A 27,785-nucleotide genomic window follows, 5' to 3' on the forward strand; every position below is an offset into this window, starting at 1 on the left:
GATCTGTTGAAACAGGTGCAGAGAAGAGCAACAAGATTAGTGAGGAGAACAAAAGGGTACTCTTATGAAGAAAGACTCAGTTCTGAAAATTGGAGCACCTGGAAACTAGAGACCTGTGAGGTGATCTGATTGGGGTGTTTAAGGTTTGAATGAATTGAATAAGCTGAATGTTGATGGCATCTTTGCTCTTGCTCCGACAACATACACATAAGAGGGCCTGGATTTAAAATTGAGGAAAGATGATTGCAGGATAAGTCATTAAATTTTCTAAATTTCAGGCTTACTCAGGATGCGAATAAAATCCAATTTAACATCTATCGTAAACCTACAAGCACCGGTATGCTTCTGCATTATAATGGCTATCACCCATTCACCTACAAAAGATCGACTGATCGATTATCTTTAATCAACTTCTCAATGCTTATAAATATTCAATGATGGAATCTGCTTTAGGCTCAGAAATACAAATATTAACCAGCAGTTTCTTAAACAGGGGTTACCCACTTGCTACAATAGACAGAATTAGGGTACAAGCTAAGGATAGAATACAAAAAAATACACCAATTAACAAGAGTAATATCAAAAAATACTTTATTTCTGTCCCATGTGTTGAACAATGGCACAAACAACTTAACAGATTCTTTTAAGATACCGAATTTAAAATTGTAAAGGCCAATACAGAAATTACACGCTATACAGAACAATCACTCAGTCCTTTCCTCGTTCACAACACAAATAAATGACCTAGTATACAGCATTTCTTGTGGTGATTGCGACTCATCTTTTCAGGGTTCTACGCAGTTTGCTCTGAATTTTCGTGTTAATCAACACGCAGCCTCAGTTCATGCTTCTCATTCAGCAGCGTCAGAATTAGCCTTTCATGCCGTTAACGAAAAACATACTTTTTTGTTTAACAAGGCCAAAATACTTAAGTGTCCAATGTAATTATACAAGAATGTAAATTCAGAAACCGTCGAAATTAAATTACATGAGAATTCTGTTAATGTTTGCCAGCCATATCTAATCTCCGACTCGTGGTCCTTTACGCGCATGCGCGAAGACAAATAATCCCTATTTAAGTTCCATGCTCACCGCACCCCTATTCGGTAATTTCTATTCCTGTGATCACGACATACGTTCGAAAGCTTCAGGAAGGAAAACCATTTTGCAATTTTTTTCGTTAAATTAATTTTTTAATTGCGTTAAATTGATTTTTAATTGTGTTCATTTGATTTTTAATTATTGTTAATTATTTCTTACTGTAATGTAAGATTTTCGATTTTTTTAAAATTGTTTTCAATTTAATTTCTGGAGAGTATTATACGCAAGTGTTCTACGTATCATTGAGATAAACATCTCTTATTCTTTTGCAAATATTGATATCAACGTAGAACGTATTGAGCATTATAGCTCTGGTTCATACTATAAAATATTTGTATATATGCAGAGGGTGATATACACAAGAATTACAATTATGTATGTTATACACTACATTACACTGTGTAGAATTAGAAGGAATAATTCGGAAATCACTTATAGAAGCGCACACATAAGATCATCTGTGCACTTCTTGGCCACCTTGTCTCCTGTACAGCTTGTACTTTAAAAAAGTGCAAAATTTGTAAAACACAAGCCAATTCAATAAAATAGAAAAATTGCATAAGGCAGGATTTCATCCACTAGGGCTCCATCTCATCAAGAACCAGTGTCTCAAGGGACCAAAAACCAGGATGCAACATTTCAGCAAATTCCGAACCCAGCCGTGGTTCTGGGATGAGGAGCTTGTACAATACTATTTTTTATATAAGATAATTCTAAAAATATATATATATAATTTTGTAAAATGATATTAACTCAGTTATACTTACAGGAGTAAGAAAGATTTCTCCAGATTCTTTAACTTCCAAAATGGCATGATTACGGGAAACCTTTTTATCTCCACACTGTGAACAAAATAAAAATAAAAATAAAAAAATAATTAATAAATAAATATTTGTTAATAAAATTTTTAAAATTATTTTATAAAAATATAAACATTAAAACAGTAGAAATACAGTAAACCCTCAATTTTATGGAATAATAGGGGGTGTGTGTTATTGTGGAAAAGTTCATTAAAATTATTTTTGAAGACCATTTGTACCTCACATAATTAAACATTTAAACAGTTACTATATGTATGTATTAGAAACACTGAAATAAAGTTAAACTTGCATTTATATTAAGACCATACAGTGGTATGCTGGTGCCAGTAAAATTTTTCATCCATTAAATCCAAAGTCCATTAAATCAGGAGTTTACTGTATTAAAATGAAACAAAAAACAAAATAAAACATGATTAACATTTAAATTGCCAACCAGTTATAAAAAAAAAAAAAAAAAAAAATTATCACTTGTACATCCATGTTTCCAAACTTATCTTATATAGTAAAACTGGATAATATCATCCCTCCCAATCCCATTCTTTCCTGGCATAAAAACCTAACTTTCCATTAAAAAGATGTCTTTTTCAAAGAGAGACATATATTATAATTTGACCATTCAAACTCAAATATTCCTCAGTATATTTCTAGTTTGTTTATACAATTTTTTCTCTTGCAATACAATTTCATATGATGAGACCTCATGTAATCAAGTAGTCCACACAGCAGTGCAGTGGTACACACATTTGAGCTGAGCATGGTTCAGAACGAAATATCCTTGTCAAAATGACAAGCTTGTAAATTATTGTGCCCTCTGTGGTCTTGCCAACATATAAATAGAACTTTTTTTTCAAGTATATCAAATAAAGATAATTCATTCATAATATGATTTCAAAGCATAAGTAGACGAGAGTGGCCAATCACTGAGTGGGGGAGTGACTAGCCAAAGAACAGATAGTGTTGTTTGCAGTATTAAAGTCCAAGCAGCTGATAATGCTGCACATAGAAATTTCAAAGAAAATATCAGAACTTACAATAGCACTATATGATTTGCTTTTGCATAGCTATGGCAGAGTATATGATGAATATACTCTACTATAGCTATGGGGGGGTCCACAGGAACTAATGCAGGAATTTGGATATGATGAATGTACTCTTCTATCTTAGAGTCTACAGGAACTAATGAAGGAATTTGGATCCCCCCCCCAAAAAAAAACACACAAAGATTTTCTGTTTATACTCCATGACAGCCACATAAAGCCAGAGGAATTTTCAAGACAGAGATACATAAAGAAAAGTCTAATAAAAATTACTTATCATAGTTCTACAGGCAGGTTTACACACAAATTTTTCCTGCCATTGTATGACTGGTTATACACTAGTCCCAAATTAAATTTACATAGCTGACTTTTGTTAAACTTGCATTTAGTAGGTGTAATGAAGTAGACCCTTCAGTAGGTGTAATTAAGGAGATATAATGCATTTTTCAATGGCATTCTTTATTTTACATTATAATGAAAACTCTATTGCGAATAACATATTTTAAAAATTATATGAAATATATGCAAAAGCTTATGTGCATAAATTATAATTATTTATATATTTGCACTACACACACACTGTACTAAAATTGGAGAGAATATACTGGAAAGAACTTATAAAAGTACACAATGCTTGCTAAGCTTGTCTCATCTTTCCTACAGCTAGTGACATGAAGGGTGCAGATTTATAAAATAAGATGAAAAAAAAAGAAAAAACGAACAGATCTTATTTTATAAATTTCTACAGAGTATGAGACAGTATCAGCAAGTATTGTGTACTTTTGTATGGTCTTTTCAGTACATACCTTCTATTTCTTGTAGTTCAGTGTTAAGATATGCACTTTTTTTAATTGCCTTAATACAAGAATGTTTTAAGAGTATGTGCAAATAATTTAGGGCCCAATTTAAGAAAACAAAGTAATATAAACAAATAACTTAAAGACAGTGTAAGACTATTTCTAAGACTAAGACTATTAAACCACCAAACTAGTAAAACAAACTATGCAACAGATGGGGCGAAGGTAAAGAAAGCCAACACGAGAACGACGAGAAACGTCAGATAACTTACATGGAAAATTAGTTTCCCAATATGGCACTCTAGCGCTGCTCGCTCAGTAAACAGAAAGTTGGTGTTATCAGTCTGGAACAAAGTCGAGAACAATATATTGATTGACAGGTAGGCGTGGCAAATGATGTGCTGATTGGTGCGTGAACACAACACACGATAACATAGGTTTAGTATCATTTTAGTAGCACTCAGAAGCACTAATGGTAACTTGCCCTATTGAACACTTTCCATAATGGTGAAAAAAGGCCAGGTTACCTTCACTTGAATCCCATGGGAGCTTGGCCCCCTCCTGAAGTGGAGGGGGTAACCTAACCTTTTTTTTTTCATATAAATACAGTCATAAAAAAATAATTTTTTTTATGACTGTATTTTTATTTTCTTGTTCAATAATATGCCCTAATGGTGAAAAAAGGTCAGGTTACCTCCACTTGAATCCCACGGGAGCTTGAACCCCTCCCGAAATGGAGGGGTAGCCTAACCTTTTTTCTTTAGAATCATGGGTGGATTAGCACATAAATTGTTTATTAACAAAATATTAATTTTTTATTACTGTACTTTTATTTTTAAGGTCAGGTTACGAAATATAAAGAAAAATAAAGAAACCTTTCCCTTTTTTCGTAACCAAGCCTAAATCAACAGTATAGTAAAAACACTCATGAACTCCAAAAATCTGCTTTTAATAATGTAAAAAAAAAAAAAAAAAAAAAAACAATGAAACTTTTATTAATTTAGTTTTCATTAAAAAATCAACCAACATTTTATTTTCCTTACAAATTTCTTCCATCTTTAAAAGATTCATCACTACTATTACCTGTTTACCGCCGTTCATCACAAAACTATTATGCACCGTTCTTTACTCATAAATACACATTATAATGCCAACCAATGACTACACTATTTCATCATTTGCCACACCTACCTGTCAATCAATATATCCTTCTCGATTTCAGCTCCAGACCGATAACACCTACCGTCTGTTTACTAAGCGAGCAGCACTAGAGTCCAGTGTCGGGAAACTAATTTTTTGTGTAAGTTTTCCAACGTTTCTCGTCATTCTCGTGTTGGCTTTCTTTACCTTAGCCCAGATAGGTTATATTTGGCAAGATGCTATTCTGTTACTTGAGTACCAGATACTCCAACACTCAAAATAAAAGAAAATCTTAAAATACAGACTTAAAATGACACCACCCAAATCTAGGTGCAAGCACACAATTCCCTGTGCAAGGAACCCCCCTCCCCAACTAAAGGAAGCATATCACACAATAAATAAAATAGAGAACCCAGATGGACCAGTTCATCAGAGGACCATCAACCCTTGTGAATTCAACGGATGTCCATATAAAACCCAGATACAGAATGAAAAGTAATGAACAAACTAAATGTAAAAAAATGTGCAATGGTTATTGCTCATTATAATTTAAATTATGAACAACTGATCAATCACAAAGCATAATTTTTTTGTTTACAATGCACAGAAATAAAAATATAAAGAGAAATACTAGAGAACACCAATGCCAAAAATCTGATTTAAATGTTAAGTTTACTTCAATTTTATCTGCCTATATAAGGTTGGCAGTTGCTGATTTAAATGTACAAAAGTAATGAACAAAATGCAAATTTCCATATCAACTCCACGAATCTAAAACAAAGGCAGATATGCAAATTAACGTTAACTCAAATCATAATGGGGCGCCTCCGTAGCCAGGTGGGAAGGAGCAGCAGTGTGTAGCACACACTTTTTGATTAGACTGGGGTTCAAGCCCGTCACCACCAAATACGGAGGATGCGGAACGGTCAAGGGAATGACCACCGCATATTCCCGGAGCAATATGGCCTTAGTTGCTAATGCTCCTAAAAACCAAATAACAATAACAAATCATAATAAACAGAATTAACATAAATTAATCAATTAACATGGGCAACAAAAAAAGTTTTTTTTTTTTTTTTTTGGTTGCTGATTCTAAAGAAAATTAGATTTCTGTCATATCTCCATTGAAAGATATACTAATATTTTAGTAACTTAATGGATAACCAAGTTCAAATATCATAAAATAATATACTGTGAGTGATCACTGAATTATGACCACTCCTATGAAAACTGAATGCGACCCATTGACCACATGTTGTTAAAGTGTACCAGGACTGGCAAGAAAATGGTCAAACAACGACCCGACGGCAAAACTGCAAAGGTCAGCGAAAGGTTGACACTACAGAGGAGCACCAGGTCCGACAACTCATACAGGCACAGCACTGTTGAAGAGTTGACTACCCAATACAATATGGACCAACCCGGAACAATATCTGGCATGACTATGCATCGCACATATGACTATACCAGCAAACGACTCCTATGGCATCCTCTCCTAACCAAGGTTCATTGGCATAAAAGACTCACCTGGTGCAAAGACCATGCAAGTTGGATGTTAGAAGACTGGAAGGTGTGCTGGTCGGATGAGTCACATTTACTCCACACCATGGATGGTCATGTACAGATTTGGCATCAACAACATAAGGCTCTTCATCCATCATGCATGGTATCAAAAGTGCAGGCCGGTAGAGGCAGTTGTATGGTGTGGGGCATGTTCCACTGGAAGGAACTTGGACCCCTGGTGCATGTGGAACAACATATCAGTGGTCTCCGCTATTGTCAACTGCTTGCTGACTGTGTACACCTTGCCATGTTACACTTTTCCCGAATGGCTATGGTGTCTTCAAAGATGACAGTGCGATGAGCCATCGGGCACTTGTTGTGCAGGAATGGTTTGAGGAACACAGTTCTGACTTCCAGCATATCGATTGGCTTCCAAACTCCCCCGATATCAATCCCATAGAGCACTTGTGGAACACTAAGGAAAGGCATATCAGCCGTCTGGACACAAATTCACCTCAATACCCACATTGCTGGCTGCATTACACACAGCTTGGTTGGCCATACCTCCCAAACACTTCCAACATCTTGTTGAATCAATGCCACGTCGGATAGCTGCTGTACTGAGGGCAAAAGGAAGACCTATGAAGTATTAGGTAGGTGGTTATAATTCAGTGATCACTGAGTGTATATGCTATTCTTATTCTTAAAAATGAGTTGTATTCATTTTAAAATACTTTAATCAAACATATAATATACTACATATATTCCATTTCCTTAGAAATGTTGGCCACTAAGAGAGTTTTTCTTATAATCCATTTCACATCCCTCTACAGACACCAGCACTCCATGAAGACAGTATTCCAGTGACTTTTGTACCACTTTTCCATCATGGATATGACCTCATGAAAGCATTCTCCTTGATCATCGTTACATTTCCCAAATTTTGAAGAAAAAACTAAAATGGGAATGAAGAAAGTGAATTTTCAAAGACATTCAGTAGTCCATCTTTATAACACTGCACTAAAGTCAACATCAGATAATTATCTTCTTTCCTTTTTCCAAGAAATCCATGCTTTAGATGTTTATAAGCTGCGAATTCAATATCCTGTAGCTCTGTTTCAATTACATCATCATGGAATTTTCTTTATAAGGCCCAGTGAAAATTCCTTCTTTCAGTTTTTCATCCATTAAATTAGCAAACAGTTCCTTCTTTATTCAGATTCTTAACAAAATTCATTTACCTAACCTTTATATGAAAAGGTAGGACCTTTTATGGCTTAACCAGTGGAACATATTTTATATTACTTCTCCCTGATAAAATTACCTCCCTCTTTTCTGTTGCACTTTTCAACAAACATAGAAAAAATGGTATTTTGTGAAGCCTCTCTGTACACCAGTGAGTAACCCAATTACCTTCAAGGTCACAACAGACATTCCAAGTAGTCATGGCTTTTTTGCACTCAGGAACTTGAACGCACATTCATACGTTCCGTTCAAGCCAACAGCATGAAGTAAAGGAATTGATGGAAATGGCTTTAAAACTTAATTTTGAGACATCAATAAATATATGCTGCATGTTAGGATGGTGTTCAATGCCCAGTTCATTCAGAAGGAAGACCAGTGAGAGGTATTTAATTTTGCCATAGAGCTTTGATTCACCAGCTAAACATAACAGCTGACAACAATACAGATATCATGTTACATCTGCCGGATACCATGCAAACATCTGAGTTTCGTTCTGGGGGCACAAGTGACCTAGAAAATTCTAAAAAATACAATAAAATCTTTCTTTACTAATATTATTGATTTATCTCAATTATTTTTGTTTCATATTTTTTAATTGAGTTCAACAAATCATAATTAATAGATCACCATTTTCAATTCAGTAAAAAAACTAAAAATTATTTTTTTTATAATTAAAACAAAAATTGGTGTCTCACAGATGCTATGTGAGCATCTTTGATAACCTGAGAAAAATCATTACTTCAAGCAATGAATGTTTGAAGTAATGTCCTTTGCACTTGAATGCACACTTCAGCTTGTTGAACTAGTGCCTGCAGAACAAACTCAGAACTTCACCATGATAAGAATTGCTTTGCAGACACATTTTATTTCTTGCAGCAGTTCTGCAATATTAATGTAAGTAAAAAAAAAAAAAAAAAAATAGCATTAGCATTAGTAGAGGCATTTGATGCAAGAAAGCAAGCTTATGCAGCATCAGCCAAAAAATAAATAAATAAATAAATAAATAAAAAATAACCACTTCCACTTCACCCCTCTGTTCGTTCGAAATACCTGTCCAGCTGAGCCTTAAACTTATTTAGGCTATCAACTTCCACGACAAGGGATGGAAGTCTGTTCCGCCAACCAACCACCCGCTGGCTAAAGGCAAATTTCCGCACGTCTATCCTACATCTGTCTTTCCTCAATTTGAATTTATGCCCTCTCAGGTGATTATTCTGAGCAAGAGGAAGAATCCCATCAGCATTGAACATGCTCAAACCATTCAAGGCTTTATACACCTCTATCAGATCACCTCGCTGGTGCCTAGTCTCCAGACACCGTAATTTGCAAAACTTAAGCCTTTCTTTGTAAGAGGACCCTTGTTTATACTATGGCATGACTACCAAGTCAGTGGAGTTTACATTAAATCAATCAATACAAATGTTAATCGTATTTAGCAGTCCCGGGCTTGAACCCCAGCCCACTCAAAGAGCGTGTGCTACTGCACTCACGCTCTTCACGGCTACGGGTCACTTAAACAGACTGCAGTATGTGTAATGCCTATGTCATTACATACTACAGGCTCTTTAAATAACCCTACAGGAAGTAATAATGAGGGTTCACATTAAGTGACTGTACTGACCAAGAAACTGTGCCACCCCAAACTATCCATGAGTGGATAAGAGCATTGAGGTGGGCCCTTGCTTGTTGACTAAAATAGGGATAAGCACCATTGTGCATGAATCATATGTCTTGTCTTCTCTGGAGAGGGACACCTTCAACAATGGAAGAGCAATTGGCAAAAATGTTGTCACCGAGGGTGGTCTGAGTCAATGGCTGCACTTTCTGCAGATGAAAGGGGAATAATTGTGGTCACTGAAGAATGTAACAAACATGTGTGAATCAAACCCATTTGATTTAATGGCACTAATTTGTGTCATTAGAATCAAAATTTCTTTTTTGGGACTGATTAATAACTGCTTTACAATTGTTGCAAGCTTTGCTGTAGGCAGAAAATGAAAACGGGATTTGGATACAAGCCAATTGCGATATGCAACATTCTTATTCAAAACAGCCTTAGAACATTTATTGGAAAACCAAAATATAGAAAAAGAATGAGATTTTAAGTCAATGGCTGTACTTCCTGCAGATGAAAGAGGAATAATTGTGGTCACTGAAGTATGTAACAAACATGTGTGAATCAAACCCATTTGATTCTAATAGCACTAATTTGTGCCATTAGAACAGCACTGACTTGTTGGATACTTGTACACATCAAGAATTTCATCATCTTCAATGTCTTGATGGTAAGCTTACAGATGTCCTGAAAGCCTTGAACTATGAGAAAATGGACTACTTTTCACCAAACAAATGGTCCACCACTGGCATATCTCATCTTATAAAAGTTTTTGTGGTATAATCATCTTGCTTTAAGTGAATTTTCTCATGTGTGATACCTGGATATCTGTTTACTCAATATTGGAAAACGAAATCACAGCAGTGAAACTAAATAACACTGTCACTGAACAAGGTACAGGAAACAATATTATACACAGAGCAGTCATGTCAAAATGTGTTGGCTCTTAGAGGAAGAATGCAAGCAAACATTTTTCCTTCATTTTCAGATTACATCCTTTCAACCAAATAAACAATACCAGTGTTCTGTGTGCCACAGTTTTAGCACACTGTAATTTATATTTTGTAAAGCAGCATTCTCTGTAATCAGCTTACCTGCTTAAATGGATGTGGGACATTTTATTGTTAAAACTGTTAAACTCATTTTTAAAAGCTAACAAATTAGTAATGTGCACATTTAAATTGCATTTAAGGGCATCTGTTTATCAAAAACTTCTATACTGTATTAAATCAGTGCTTACCAAAGCTTCACCATTTCATTCCACTACCACCTTATATTCTCTCTCAAGCAAACTTTCTAAGGGGAACTGCATGAATAGGGAAAGTGAGTTAAACAACTGACATGAAATTTGTTACCACTAAATTCATTTTTAGTACCATTAATTTCAATTTTCTTATCTTACAAGTTTCTTTGTGTTTGGTTGTTTAAATTTTACAATTATGAATTTTTAATTTGTAATTTTGTCTGGCTTTGTAATTCAGTTAGTAGATTTTATGTTGCAAATTGCATTTCTGTTTGGCCTGTTAATTTGCTACAACAACGCGGAAATTTACACATCATGTTTGCAAATTGTTCGAGTTTTTAATTTGTTGTTGGGTTAACCCCATTTAAGACATTTTCTGCTGTCTGTCTTGATCACTTGCACAGGAGAACACATGGATCTTTTAGTTAGCTGTTAGTGGGTCATGACAGAAATACAAGTGTTTTGGAAATTTCTACAGGGCCAATGTCACTCAAGTCATTGCAGCCTCCCTAAATTTTCATATTTTATTTTTGAAATGTTTCAGACAGTAACTGTTTACAGAGCATTTGATTATCTAAAGTTTGAAGGTAGCATTAGAAAACTTCTACCTACAAACTTTTAATATTTACCTCTAAGACACAAAAACTATCACGTGAATATAATAAAATCATGATTCCACTTGTATAATGATTGAAGAAATTATGATAATGATTAAAGCCATTATGATTGAAGAAAAGAAAATTTCACATATATCACTTATGTACAGTATAAAACCATCCACAATGGTATGATTCATAAGAACTTCCTTGTAAAAAAAAAATTAAATAACATTAGAACATTAAATAAATTACTGCAAATAAAAATTCATGTACTGGTCAATTTGTAGACATTTAATTTTATAGCAAGTTTTTATGCATTGCATCAGCGTGATTGGTACCACACAGAAGTGGCATGAATAACCTCTCAGCCTGCTCCAGGTAACTCTACGGTGGGACAAAGTCAACTTAGTTGATTTCAATCCTTCTAAAACTCAGTCTTGTCTTATATTTCGCAAAAAGGATTCTTCTGCTCCTGTGCTTATCTTTGGTGACACTCCGATTTCTAGGCAAGATGATATATCTCTTTTGGGGATTACCATGACTTCTAATCTCTCTTGGCAGAAGCATATTACAAATATTGCTTTCTTTGCATCTAAAAAACTTGGTTTTCTCTTTTGCTCTCGGCGTTACTTTTCTTCCGAACAGCTGTTCACTCTGTACAAATCGCAACTCTACCCTACCGTAGAATATTGTTCCCACATCTGGGGTGGTGTGCCCCCAAAACCTCTCTCAGGCTTCTAGATTCCATTCAGAAGAGAGCAATTATGTTAATGACATCTCTAACAGAGTCTCTTCTCCACTCGCTGTCTCATAGATGTTCTGTTTCTGCTGCATGCCTTTTCTACAGACACTTCCATGGGCACTGTTCTTCTGAACTGGCTTCTATAATTCCTGCTCTCTCTTTCAAACCAGTCCGAACAAGTGCCACCACCAGTCAACATCCATTTACTGTCCAACTTCAAATCACAGAACCAACTTTTCATCTTCCTCGTTTATTTATTCAACTGCCTTTTCTGGAACAACCTTCCTTCATACATATTTCCTGAAAATTACAGTCTACAGGAGTTCATGTCTAATGTCAATTAGACTTGAACTTCTTGCACGGTACTAAGACTTGAACTTAATGCACGGTACTAAGTACTATAGGTTCTAATACCTCTCAACGTTTGGGGGTTTCATTAAAAAAAAAAAAAAAATATATATATATATATAATGTCTTCTCAACCTCCAACCCATGCATGGTACTAAATACTATAGGTGCTAATACCTCTCTCGTTTGGGGTTTTCATAAAATATAAATATATATATATATATAGTTGTGCCCCCATATCCACTGATTCAGTTACCGGCAGAAAAAACCAAAAACTTAACACATATTACTCGCGTGTCCAATACGATGCTTCCCTTTATGCTTATTTTACGATGTCGAATTTAAATCGAATAGCTTCTCTTACTTTTTACAGTGTCGCATATGGTTTTGTCACCAACCTTATAAAGGTTCTTAAGAGATTTAATGGATGCACTGTTTTCAAACTTTTGAATAATTTCAAGTTTTTGTTTAATTGAAAGCACAACCTTGTGTTTGCCCATCATTTTTGCGATTTCTAAACAAAAAAAAAAAAAAAAAAGAAAAGAAAAATAGTTCCTATAAAAAAAAAAAAAATTCCAACATCCCTGACATAAATAACGAAACAAAATTTGTCCTTTTTTGCGGTGCGACAGAACACAGCAATTGATGCGATGCACTAAATCAAACCAAACATTTAGTCTCTTTTTTTTTTTTTTGTTTTGAGCACTAGGTGTGAAGATAGCGGGAATTGCAAGATAATAGGTACACTAATCTTTCAATGGTGACTTATGATGGCGGTTCTTGTCGCTTATTTATGAACCTGCAAAATATCTATTTATACATCTTCTAGTTATTACTTGGATTTTATGATAATTACTACTTGCATTTTATGATACTTATTACTTGGATTTTATGTTAATCCAATCCCGGTAAATCAAGAGTCTGCCTGTCCTCTATTACTGTATTTAATGTTGATAATGTGTTAATGTTTTTTTTTTTAAGGAGCATTAGCAACTAAGGCCATATTGCTCTGGGAATATGTGGTAGTCATTCCCTGACCTTTCCGCATCCTCCGTATTTGGTGGCTCACAGGCTCGAACCCCGGTCTAATCAAGAAGCGTGTGCTACACACTGCTGCTCCTGCCCACCTGGCTACGGAGGCACCACTATCCAAAGTGCACTCAGTTCTAAATGTTTTAGATAACATGGATTCTACTATACTTGTTTTCTCATAGATATCCGCTTCTAACTCCTGTATACTAACAATAAATAAATATATTGTTATTTATTTATTTATACTTGTACTCCCCATATTCACATGCACACAACACACAGACTTCTAGGGGAGGGGGACTATGGAACTGAAAATGTGGTGTCGGTTTGATCTTTCTTTATCAAGGCGTACAAAAATTCAAAATATGCTTACAGTCAGGATTCTTTTCTGCTGGAATGTTGTTCCAGAGGTCATTTTTTTTGTGCAAAATATAAAATCAAGAAACTTGTAAAAAAAATTTTAAATAAAAATTAAAAATATAAAAAAATTAACTTTTAAATATTCTGAATTTGAAAGCACTTCAAATTCAGAATATTTATTACTAGAATGATGCATTACGTGAAAATGCCAACCACAATCATATTTATGACACTTCACACATCCAAATAGCAAAGTAATACACGTAAACTGTACCAATGCATGTTTTTACACACTTTACCTTGTGATGACCTAAATGAACTGATGAGACTAGTGGCAGAGAAGAAAAAGCATGGGATGGTTATAAATTATCAGAGGATACACAAACATAAACTGGTTTGCAATCAAGTCACAAAAGGGGCTGGATAGGTAAAGGTAGATTACAAGAAGTTTTTGGCTAGGAATGCAAAGAAAAGGAGCAAGGAGTTTTTTACTTATGTTAACATTAGAAGGAAAGGAAGTATGTTGGTCCACTAGGTATGAATGGAATATTGATGATCCTGTTCTGGTTGTTGACAAACTGAATAAACACTTTGCATCTACATTCATGCATGAACAAGTGTATAGGGATAGGCAGCTAATCAGATGTACACCAAATTTATGCAGGTTACCCCAAAAGTAATGCACAAAAGAAGTTAATTAAAAATGTCATAGCATTTTTAATCAACTTCTGAAATGCCATGTTATGAAATTACATGGTATTTTTAATGCCATTTAATTTCATAACACAATTTACATTAAAAACCATCTATGTGTCTCCTTCACACCTTATGACTGTTTCCCAACATCCAAATAATTTTTGAATGCTGTGTAACTGTCTTCTGAAATTAAGCTCTGATGCACTAGGTCACAGTTTGACTCAACGCTTCTACAGATATTCATATTTCACCATCTTATATAGATGGTGAAACATGAGGCCCTGCATTGTTGCCGAGCATGAGTAAACTAGTTTCTGACATCTATGGCAACTTGTGAATTTTCAGGCATAATTTTTGAAGAATAAATGTTGCATTTCAGTCTCCAGTTACTAACCTTCCAAATGGCACATGATCAGCAGCAATAATGTCCTCGTAATTGTATGCCACAATGACCATTTTTTTTCACCTCTGATTTTTCTTGGCAACATTTAAAGGGGGTGTGGCAAAGATGGATGCTTCCACTGAGCTGACTGTGACTTCAGTTCAGGTTCAAAATCACATGTCCATATCTGGCAAAAATGAATTTTAAAAACCTCTTCATATTCTTGTCAGTAATATGTAAGTAACTGCATTGCAATTTCTTTATACTTTGCCTGTTGTTCATCTTACAGCAAAAGTGAGACCCACTGGGCAGCAACCTTTTGTTTTTGTAACACTTCAGTTAAAATTTAGTGAACAGATGATTTTAGTATTGCAGATTCACTAGCTATCAATTTTACAGGTCATATGTTTGTTTCCTCCAAAATGGTGGTAATAATGACTGCCGATGTATTGTCCCTACTAGATATTCTCAGTCTACCTGAGCACCGTTTGTCTTCAACACTGGTCTGACTCTAATGAAACTTTTGATCACCGAGATATCATGCTATGATCTACTGTTGACTCACCACACCCTTCCAGCACCAGTTCATAAATTTGTTCTGCTGTTCGACCACAGTTTTAATTTTAATAAAAGATCTTTAATCTAAACTGTAATCTAAAGCATTATCACCAACCATTTTTAAAAGCCTCTACAGAAACGTTCAATGCAGGAACTCTGTTTCAAGCACATTAATGCTGAGGTTAAACTTCAAATTATTATTCTGATAAATGTCAGTTTAGCAGGCACATGGAGTGGGGAGTATATGCAGCGCTCATTACTTTTGGGATAACCTTCTATCCTTTCTGTACACTTGTACTACCCATATTCATTATCTGCATCCCCTATGTCTGAGTAACACTATGCCTCCAATATTCCCACAATATCTGCATTTGATAACTTAACCAGTACTTCAAATGCATAAAATTTATTTACTGTGCTCCTAGCATTAGTGTACACACAAGTATACATGCAATTGTTTTTTCTCTCAGTAACCCCAACAAAGCCCATGTGTTTGCTTGTTCCATGAGAACACCTAACAGGATTTGAAATCCTTGACACCTTGCTTTCTGGGCTGTTGCATGTTCCAATAGGAGTGCAAGAATCACACTTCTTCCTGCTGTTCTTCCAAGTTAAACTATTAGTGTCTTCCCCCCCCCCCAACCAACTAGTGGTTTTTTGGTCCACTTAACACTGCCTCAATAGAACCGAAAATATTTCTGCACCCCTTCTATTTTAAATGTATCCCATCTCTGTAAAAAACAGTCTCTCCTGTTAGCAATCACAAACAATGTTGAGAAAAATTCTACCACATGAGCCTTGGAGTCTCTCCAGGGCCAAACTGATTGACAAGGCTCTCGTGATGTACCACCTCCTATCACATATGAGAATTGCAGTCACCTTCAATTTAAACCCTAACTCAGAACTCTTTCTTAACATTGCCCTGTCCTCAGACCTCCTACTCATTATCATTATACCAACGTGGACAACAGTATCACATTTTGTATGCCTAAAAGATGATAGCTGCTCTACAACATCATCAATTTTTGGCCCAGGCAGACACACTGATATTCCATCTATCTTTTTATAAATGGAGTGAGACCTTAAACACCTTTGTGAAATAAACAGTGCAAAATCCTTCTAGATTTTTTATGATTTTTTGGCCAATCTTTTACTTTGCTAAAACCTAATTCAACAGCTATTTTTTCAGTCCAATCTTTCCGGAGCATCCAACCTTTTCACAAAAGCAACAACTCTCTTTCTTTTCTCCCCATATATCTTTAATTCACATAATATTTGATTAAATTAAATTAAAGTACTCTTTATTACAATATTAAATAACTTTACTAGTGAAAAGGCAGAAGAAATACACAACTGACCTCTTGGGAATTACACCTTAACAGGCAGGTGTGGTGTACTACACTAGCTGCAAGCACACTGGACCAGTGCTGTAAGCTTAGTGTGCAGATGGTATGTTTTAAAGAGGGAAGGGGAGCGCCAGTCAACTGGGAGAATTGGTTAAGTGGAGGTCAGCTAAGAGGGCTTCTACTGTATGTTTATATATTATAAATAAATATATAATAATAATAATTAAACAAAGAATACCTAATATCTGCTGCAATCAACCAGCAGAAAACACATTTGTTTACATTATACTGATACTGAAAGTAGTAAGATGGCATGAAAAGCAAAAATAATAACATAAATGGGAGTGCCTCATCTTTTAGTGTGTTTCAATTAATTCTTCTGCTCAAAAAATAACTGGTGACTTCCAAATTTAGCTGAGGAGGTCCTCAGAGTACGAGCCACTACTGTAAGGTTAATGGTAATACATAACATAAAAGGTTTTTATAACCTGCCACATTTTAGTATCACATGCATGTTGAGAAGGTAATTGTTGATAATATACTAGAGTTTGCATATATTTGTAATCTTGGAAAAGTATAAGGATGATGATTGTTTCCAAGAACAAATGAAGAAAAGAAATTAGTTTAGTGAGTTGAATGGATGTTACTAGATAATGCAATATTTAGAAATATCTATCGTATCGAAATACCTGTGGAAATATCTATAGAAAAGGCAAGCAACAAACACAATATGTGTGATAGCAAGTGGAGTGAGTGTGTAAGGAAGGATCCTTAACCCAAAATGTAGGTCTGAGAGACCTATATGATTTGTAATCTTGGAAAAGTATAATTGTTCATTTTGCAATATTGGCAACGCTGCTTACTTTATCATTCCAATTGGCTCAGCACTTCCTAACTTTTAATTGTGCATGTAATCAGTCATAGTAATAGTGGCATGTGATGCAAAAAAAAGCAAGCGCATGAACTTACATAGCATCAGTCAAAAAAAAAAAAACAATTTCACACATCCATTCCCTCTAAAAGTTTGTTCAGTTCCTCCTTGAATTTATTTAAGCTATCAACTTCCACAACGACAGAAGGAGGTTTGTTCCAGCAAGTAACCACCTGCTGGCTAAGGAAAATTTCTGCACATCTTGTCTATAACTGTCTTTTCTCAATTTGAATTTATGACACTCAGGTTCATAATCTGAGCATGAAGAAGAATCCCATCAGAATTCAATGTGCTCAACCCATTCAAGGCCTTATACATCTCAATCAGATCACCTCACGGCGCCTCCGTAGCCAGGTGGGAAGGAGCAGCAGTGCGTAGCATACGCTTCTTGATTAGACCGGGATTCGAGCCCGTCACCACCAAATACGGAGGATGCGGAAAGGTCAGGGAATGACCACCGCATATCCCGGAGCAATATGGCCTTAGTTGCTAATGCTCCTAAAAACCAAATAACAAACAACAAACAGATCACCTCGCAGGTGCCTAGTCTCCAGCCACAGCAATTTGCAGAACTTAATAAGCCTTTCTTGGTAAGAGGACCCCTTCATTCCACTCATCAATCTTGTTGCCCTTCTCTGTACACGCTCAAGCAACTCTACATCCTTCCTAAAATGAGGCCTCCAGACCTATACACAGTACTCAATGTGTGGCCTGACCAGCGCCGCATACAAAGGGATAAACACCTCCTTTTCCCTACTAGCAAAATTGCTGTATATCACTGACAATACCCCATGACCTGCTCTGGCAACCTGTCTGCATTCCTCAGAAAACTCATATCTGACTGCACAATTACTCCCAGGTCTTTTTCATTTTCTACCACCCTAAGTGTAGTACCACACAGTTGTTTCATTTCTCCGAGATTACTTCAATCCATAAGCAGTACTTTGCATTTGTCAGGTTAAACTTCAGTTGCCACTTCTCAGCCCATCTGCCCAAATTTTCTAGATCCTGTTGCAGTAGCACACTGCCATTACTGTCATTAACAACCCTTCCAACCTTTGTATCATCTGCAAACTTCAACATTAAGCCTGATATACCTTCATCAATATCATTGATAAATATACAAAACAACAGTGGACCCAATACCAAATCCTGGGGGACTCCACTAATAACATTAATCCACGAAGAGCAGCGTCCATTTATTACCACTCTCTGTCTTCTCCCACTCAACCACCTTTTTATCCATTGTAGCAACTTACCCTTAATACCACATTGCTCCAATTTATACAGTAGTCTTCCATGCGCCACAGTGTCAAAAGCTTTCTGAAATCCACGTATATGATATCAAAATTATTTTTTGCATCCAGTTCCTTTGTAACCACATCATAGTATCCAATCAAATTTGCCAGTTTTTTGTTATTAAATTCAGATGTTATTGTGGTGGAGATGGTTTCAGAATGCAAGGTGTATAATTTGTATTTTATTTAAGAAGTAAAGTAGGTCATTTTTTTTTTTTTTTTTTATGAAAACCCCAAACATGAGTTATTAGAACCTATAGGACTTAGTGCCATTAATGAGCTGAAGGTTGAGAACATGAAAGATACTTGTTGACAGACTTTATTTTCTTAGATTATAATTTTCAGGAAATACGTACGAAGGAAGGTTGTTCCAGAAAACAAAATTGAATGAATAAACGAGGAAGAAGTATTAGTAATGGCCACATGGTGCAAGGAAGCCTATGGCTTATATGCGGCATGAGCCAAAAAATAAATAATAATAAAAATAAATAAATAATAATAAGAAGAAAATTTTAAAAATAATAATAATTAATAAAAGAAGGAAATAAACGACATATGCATTTCCCTCCTCCCTTAAGTAAAGTTGGTTCTGTGAGTTCAATAGTTGAGTGTAAAAGTATGCTGACTGGTCACAGCACGTGTTCAGCCTTGTTTGAAAGAGAGATCGAGAATTACAGAAGCAAATTCAGAAGAACAGTGCCCATGGAAGTATCTATAAAAAAGGCATGCAGAAGAAACAGAAAATCTGTGAGACAGAGTGGAGAAATCAGAGATGAGACATTAATTAACCTAACTGCCTTCTTTTGAATGGAATCTAGAAGCCTGAGAAAGGTTTTTGGTACACCGCTCCTGATATGAGAACAATATTCCATGGCAGGGTAGATTTGCGACTTGTACAGCAAGAATAGTTGTTTGGAAGAAAAATAAAGGCAAGAGCAAAAGAGAAAATCCTGTTTTTTAGATGCAGAGGAAGCAATACTTGTAATGTGCTTATGCCAAGACAGATTAGAAGGCAGGTTAATCCCCAATAGATTATATAATCTTGCCTAGAAATCAGTGTCATCCAAGATAAGCACAGGAGCAGAAGACTCCTTTTTGAGAAATATAAGACAGGGCTGAGTTTTAGAAGGATTGAAATCAACTAAGTTAGCTTTACCTCACTGAAGAATTACCTGGAGATCAGCATTTGTAGCTGTTTGTGCAGGGCAAGTTTTCTCAAACTGGAAGGTGGAATGCAGCGTACTATCATCAGCAAAACTATGGATGGGATTTCCAGTCAATGGGAGGTCATTAATATACAAGAAAACAGAGTGGGAGAAAGAACTGAACATTCAGTAAAACCTGCATTAATAGAGAAGTTAGAAGACAGAGCCATCTACCATCACTCACAGTGAGTGGCCAGAGAAAAACTGAATATCCAATTACAGTTAGCAAACCATAAGATGGAAGCTTATTTAGAAGACCTTTATGCCAAACACAATTAAAAGCCTTTGAAATTTCAAGAGAAACTGCTTGAGTTTCACCAAACATTTCCATTGAATTTTTCCACAGATGGCTAACATGACAGAATATCACCAGTGAATCAACACTGATGGAATCCATATTGGCAATCGTTGATCACATGGAAGGTTTTTAGATAGTTTAAGAGTTGGCACAATTGATTTCTCCATTACATTAGAAAGAGTAGAAGTGAAATGGGATGATAATTGGATGGGAAGGATTTGTCACCCTTTTTAGGAAATAGCTGAATATCAGCAAATTTCCAAGAAGGAAAAACACCTTTGAAATAAGAAAGTGAAAAAAAGAAAGTGTTTTGAGAGCAAGTGGAGAAATACTATCAGGACCTGACGCTTTCTTACCATCAAGATTGTTCAAAATCCTTCTGACATCCGTTTGATAGACGACCACAGGAGACACTGAATGGAAGTGTACTGGGAATGGTAGGATGCAGTTTCTCAAGATCATCAATACACGAGTTGGAAGAAAAGTAGGATGCTAGCAGGTTAGCTGTATCTTTGTGTGAAGTGGCAACAGAACCATATGGTTTTAACAGAGGTGGGAACAGAGATGGGCAAAATGTTGCAGCCAATAGTTTTGGCAAGAGACCAGAATGGTCAACTACCATTTGGACAAAGAGCAAGTTTTCTATTCTTAGTCTGTTCAAAATTTCTTTTTTGGGACTGATTAATAACTGCTTTACAATTGTTGCAAGCTTTGCTGTAGGCAGAAAATGAAAACGGAGATTTGGATACAAGCCAATTGCGATATGCAACATTCTTATTCAAAACAGCCTTAGAACATTTATTGGAAAACCAAAATATAGAAAATGAATGAGATTTTAAGGTGAAGTGTGAAATAAAGGATTTCATCCCTACAAAAATAATTTCAATGAAACAATCTGAGCAAATGTATATTTGCTCAGATTGTGTCAGTGAATGTGTACTATTTGAATATTTGAAACAGTGATTCGACCAAGGAAAAGAAGAAAAGAAATCTCGCAGATTATTCCATTTTACATTCTTGTAATGCCAAAAATACAAGGTTGAGAATGGCCATGAGAGAAAGGCTCTATTGGAGAAGAGACCATCACCAAGTTGTGATCTGAGGTGCCTAAAGGACCACTCACCTCGACCGTGTATTTAAAAGGGTTGCAAAAAAAAGATCAAGCGTGTTGGCTGCGTGGTTAGGATTATCTGGTAGGTAAACAAACAATCTGTGCGAGGTTATGGATAATTGCAAAAGCCTCAGCATCTCAACCAGCTGGGTCAGTGTGACTAGAAAATGGAAGCCAGCTGGAGTTATGAACATTAAAATCACCAAGGAAAATTACCTCATTGTTAGGAAAGTTGAACTGGAGAAAGTAAAGTTTCAAAGAGTTCCAAGTGATTAGTGGAGTTGGGAGAACGATAGAGGCAACAGATGAATCTGAAAGAATATGGTAGAGAGATTTTAAGCCAGAGAAGATTGAAAAGAGGAGTTTCCAAATTACTAAATCACTGAAAGGGAATATCAGAAAGAACATATGCACAAGTACCACCTTTGAAATGAAAGGAATGATACAGCGAATAATTTGGATAATTGAGATGAGCAGTTGTCGAATCAACCAATAATTGGGAATCTGTCAAAAAAAAGTACATAGGGTTTGGCAGACTGTAAGTGGAAATGGACATCATTGAGACTGGAACAGAAACCATGCATATTTGTGAAATGAACCAGGAAGTGTTTTGGAGGTTTAGATCTTTTCGCAGATAAATTTTTTCTATTAGTTTGACAATTCATGATGTATTCAGTAATAAGAAAAGTAGTAAGGACATGCTGTATAAAGTGATGAAATTTTACCCAACCCCTTGACAATGCTCCCCCCCTCCCACATACACACTACTTAGACTTCCTCCAGTCACTATCTGGCAGAGTGGAGGCAGCAAGATTATACACTAGTGATCTGGAAGCCTCTTAGAGAGTTTCCAATAAGTCTGGTGGACTATCTAGTGGCTGGCCTGCAAAAACTGTTTTAGAGCTGTATCCTCGAAACATAAGGAAGACTGGATCTCACCATGATGAGCATCATAACCTCAAAAGACATTAATCATACTGCATGATGGAAGAGATGGGGGGATCTTTATTGGATCACTATTTGATACTAGAATTCTCAGTTTAAGCTAATTGTGCACTTTTTCATGTATTCAATATCAATGGACACACTATACTTAGGATTGATGGGAAAAACATTTCTGATGGATTCAAGATATGGATAATCTACTGAGCAAGTTGTAAGCCCACTTCCTACTAATAAACATCAGTGGGTAATCAAATAAAGCCAATTTTTTTCCAGCGTAACTCCTGAAAGGACTTCTCATACCCCAAAAAATGTGTACTAAAAGTTGAATACCACAGGTCTACAACATGATGATTAAAGGTAAACATCATAAGATCCAGTCTTCTATTCATCCGTAAAATTTTACATTTGTGCCATCCCCCTTGTTCTTCTCTTGCCTGTCAAAGAGAATATACTTCCCTCATGTCTTACAATTTTAAACATCAATCAGCTCCTAGTTAAGCACTGTTGTCGTTCTATAAAATTTGTCTTTTACTGGATGTGGCTTCCAGACCTAAATACAATATTTGTGCAATCTCACTATCTTGTAGAGAAACAATGACTTGCTCCGCTCTATTTGCAAAGATCCAATAACTCACAAATGTGCATTCCTGCTGTTAGTTTATAGTGCACAGAAAACAACATGCCTGTTTGTATCATAATCCCCCCTCACCCAAGCATACAATTTACTCTAGGTTATATTTAATGGAATGAAACCTTAGTTGCCATTTTTCAGACCATATTTTAACCAGCCAAGTTACACATAAATTCAAATTTACTAAATTTCTTAACTTCATTAAAATCTGCACAATCTGAATGGTAGGATGTTTTAGGAGATTGTAGAACATCGACTACTTTAGTCATAATGTGCCAGATATACAGTTCATAAGATTTATATCATGTATTATGCCTATACAAGTGTGTTTTATGGGCCAATTTGCATGGTGCGCAGCCTGAAAAATCCTACTACCTCAGCCTCAGTTCAGCTAAGTACAGCCTCGATTGAAAAGGCCTTTAATAATTCTTCCACTCTCCAATGGGATGTGAATCCAGACCTCTCCAAATAAGTGCAAATGGCGAACCCACTATACTGTCATGGAGGACTGCACAATCTGAAATAAGAATAAAACTTGATGTTTTAGTAGGTTATGCATCAGTGTAGCATTTAAATATTTTCCAGATGTTTTCTGTAGATTCTCATATGTTAATACTTAATATAGTTGTCAATAAACTTTGTGATAAAATTAAGATACATTTATTTTACACAGTCAAAGAGCTTTGGAGTCTCCAAGACAGCACATCAGTGGGTGGTCCTAAAACAACACACTAGCAGTTAAGTGTTAAAATATTATTCTTAGTATTAATTAGTTCTTTATTTCTAATTTTATCTCACAATATGTCAAAGTTTAAAACTGTTTATTGGTGAATCATGAGTGAATGACAGTTCAAAAGTTAATATTAAGCACTTAAAAAACTCACACCCTATTATATTTGATCACCACTGATTTACATCCTGCCTTATCTTATTCTGGCTTCAGCATCCAGATTCTTCACAGATAATCATAAAATTTCCATTCGATTTTCTTAAACCCATTGAAATACATGTAAGAATCATTTTTAATTGCAAATTATTTTTAGCACATTTGTATCCTAAAACTACTCTGTTCATGCAAGAGTAACTAACAATACCTTTCAAAGAAAGCTTTTTTTTTTTGGTTTCTCTATTAGCCTACTAGAGTCACATCAAATCATATACAACGTAATAACAACTGTGCTAAAAAAAATTGCCTTTGAAAGCACAGTAAGTTTTAAGTGTAAAAAATAAAAACCTTATTTTTTTATTACAACAGGAAGTATGTTGGTCCACTAGGTATGAATGGAAAAAGCACCTGAGCTCCTTTAGCTTATCAATTAACTTAATGTATGTTACTTTGTGGTTTATAACATCAGCAATATTTTCATTTTGGTATTTTCTGGTCTTTGTTTTGCATTTGTTTTCTCTATATTAAAATCACCTAATGCTTTCTATATTACATCTTCTTAACTGAACCTTTCAAATACCAGAATGTCGATGTCAATCAGTTCAATCGGGATGATACAGATTCTAACAAAGAATCAATGTTTATACAATTCACTTTTCCTCCTTTCTGCCTTATAGAGTATTATTTAACCTGGAGCTGGATGGCATGGTGGGGGAGAGCTTCAAGACCCCCACAATTTCATCAATGCCATGCTCTTCATCTACTTGGTCCACACAGATGAAACTTCCAATACCTTTCAACAAAAAAATTTTCTTCGATTTTTCCATTAAATCTCTATTAGTTATTGCAAAAAACAAGAAAAATGCAAGATCAAGTTAAGCATATTCTCAATTATATGCATATACTGAAAAACAAGAATTAAAAATTAGCACCTGTCTTGTACACAATTATTCAAGCATGCTGGCTTTATGCTTTATTGCAGCACCTCCAATTTACACTCACTGGCTTCATGCTATTAAAGGTCTCGCTGAAGCATGTTAATTTTTTCAATTTACATTTATCTGCAGTTATCAACTTACTAATTACTGAAACAAATTATTAGTGAGGGTTGTAGGTAGCAGAATTCCAAAAGTGTTGTAACCCAGTTCAGAAGAGCCAACATTTCCCATTACTTAGTTTATTTAAACCTAATAATTTTCTTTTACTATATTTTTATAGTAAAAATATATTAAAAAAAGTTTTTATATTTTTACTTAAAAATTAAAAGAAAAATTTCAATTACTGTTTATTTATTATTTTAGCTTATTTAAATGCATATTTTGATTATACCACATTTTCACTCTGAAATAAAAGTATGCTACAATTCAATTTCATAGATCTCTCCATTTATCTCAAAAGTGGTGAAGTTTATCGAAAAAAATCAATAAATATTAAAACAAAAGTTCACTGTACACCATGTTCAGCAAACTAAGTTTGTTACCTAGTACATCGATCTCACATTGTGGAGACACTCTGCCATGAGTTTATCTGGTATATAGCACCACTCTAAATAAAACACACTGCTCCAGTGGAGAATTATATATATTGCTATTTTATTTAAAGTGAGTACCACTACCAGGCTCAGATTTTGATCCCTTTTGGGATCTCAATGGGGCAGGTAGGCACAGCAAAGACCTAAACAATCCAGTGATGAGAAACATCTACAATTTGTGAAATGTGAGAAGGTGCAGTAAATAAAATAAAGTCAAATAGGTTTATGGCAAATGCCTTCTGTTATATGGGCTATAACATCATTGTACATGAACAGCACAGAGTCAATCTTTATGTGGTGTTGAGCAAACTAAGCTTGCTACTTAGTACATTGATCTCATTGATATTCAATAAGTTTGATGTACAATGATGTTATATAATGTCAACATATGTGCATTGAGTCTGCATTTTCAATAAAATTGCATCATTATGTGTTTTTTCCCTCTGGAATAACTTAGTTTTGCTTTGATTCTAGAGCAAATGGAAAATGTTCTGATGATCAAAAAAACACTTTCCACAACAGCCACAATCTACACACTTTTACTTCACTTTTATTCCTATATTCTCTTGGGCTGTTGTTGAAAATATCCTATGCAGTATTTACATTTCTGTTTTTTTTTTTTTTTTCTTCTTCATTATTTCCTTTATTTTTGATATGGTATATTATTAAACTGATTTTGTGGGTAATTGCTTCAATGATGAGTCAGTAACTCCATTGTGCTTAAGTTTCTCATTTCTAATATTTGACAGTTCAAAGAGTTAAAAGAATAAAATATAGTTAATAAAGTTAATAACAAAAATTAAACACAAAGAAATTAACAAAATGTCAGAAGCCCAGCAGTAGATGCAATCTTCATTTACTTGCTCAAATTTGACATTTATTCTGACAGTTCCTGCTTGGTTAGATTTATTGTCTAAAAACTGTACCAGCACTCTGCAGGTCCTGGGGTTGTCAGTTTTTGAATGTTATTCCTGTATCATGTCCAGCGTGAAATACATCTATTTTTGCGCTTCTTTCTATGCAGCATGTTGTCCTTATGCTTATTTGTTTGCAAATGTCTAAATACACTGCACTATCTGACACGAAATTTATATATCATATCTACATACAGTACACAAAACAAATATTACCTTTTCTAGATTTTACAATTTGCATAAATCTTGTGTATATATCTTTGGCAATTTTATGTTGTATGTTTCTAGCATCTTAGTGAAACACAAACTAGTTTCACACATACACACAAATAAAAGCAAAAAAATGACCTGAGGGTACTTAGAAAAGTAACCTCAGACAGGGCCAGATTTAAACTCGTTGTGGCCTTAAACTATAACATTTATGAGGCACTTCTCTCTTACAATTCACCTGTGACAATATTAAAAAAGGATTTTTTAAGATGGAGTGAGGCCCCTTGTAATGTGAGGTCCTAAACTGTAGCATATATGTAAATCTGGCAGTGACATCAAGTCACACGGAGTGAACATGTATGGTCTTCATGTGCATTACTGGATGGTGGTGGCACCATCATACATTCACTTCAAAACATCAACATTTGATTTTGGATGGCGTATACCAGGAGTGGCCAAGTTAATTTGTGATGCGATCTACTTTTTTTCTTCAAAATGTGCCGCGATCTACCATCTCAAAAATTTCATTGCACAAGTTAAAAAAGTTAATCAATACATACTGAAAAATGTTGTTTATAAATTTTAAAATTCAATACAATTTAGAATTCTTATATGTTATGTGAAGTTTTTGTCTTCATTTCATCTGCCAAGCTTCCAAAATCAGGGATGTACTGTGATAAAGCCAATTGTAAAGAATCTTCTGTTTGCAAGTCTGTAAGAGTAAAACAGTTCTTTGTATGTTTCAAATACAAAAAGGCCGATTCACATAGATATGTGGAACCCAAACAGGAATTTAAAAGTTCACTACATTTTTTTAACACTTGAGTACTCTTCCAGGCAAACATATTTCCATAAGTCTTTTTCTGATGATCTGGCTTTTAGGAAGATATCGTTTCGCAAAGTAATAATTTCATGTAATATTTTCTCCATGTGAAAAATCTCAGCGATTTTTTCTGCAATTTGTTTCGTATCTAAGTTGACATTAAATGGATAAGAAATATAATGAACAATATCTTCAATCGTTTCAAAATCATCCAAAACTTTCTCAATTTCAGAAACTATTTCTCACTATTAAATTCAAAAACAGGATATTTTTGCAAATGATCTTGCATATTTGCAAAATGTTCGAATTTTTTTTCTTTTGAGATCCTTAACCCATTGCCAAAAATTGATATTTATATGCAGAAATACTGCGAATCATGTCACCCACATTTTTATTATTTCCTTGTAATTCCAAATTCAGATCACTTAATTTACTGG

The 27,785-nt window shown here is 35.0% G+C and overlaps 1 protein-coding gene across 1 annotated transcript in view; it reads right to left on the bottom strand.

Moving 5' to 3' along the window:
- The window catches only part of LOC150088646 (uncharacterized), a 198,042-nt gene that overhangs the window by 141,687 nt on the left and 28,570 nt on the right, over positions 1-27,785 (bottom strand). The window contains exon 2 of the mRNA XM_090370278.1: positions 1,869-1,943. Within this exon, the coding sequence (XP_090226404.1) occupies positions 1,869-1,943 (75 nt within the window). The remainder of the gene's footprint in view (positions 1-1,868; positions 1,944-27,785) is intronic.

Source organism: Mastigoproctus giganteus, chromosome 3 (assembly GCF_048544385.1).
Source record: "Mastigoproctus giganteus isolate SK-2022 chromosome 3, ASM4854438v1, whole genome shotgun sequence".
Classification (NCBI taxonomy): domain Eukaryota; kingdom Metazoa; phylum Arthropoda; class Arachnida; order Uropygi; family Thelyphonidae; genus Mastigoproctus; species Mastigoproctus giganteus.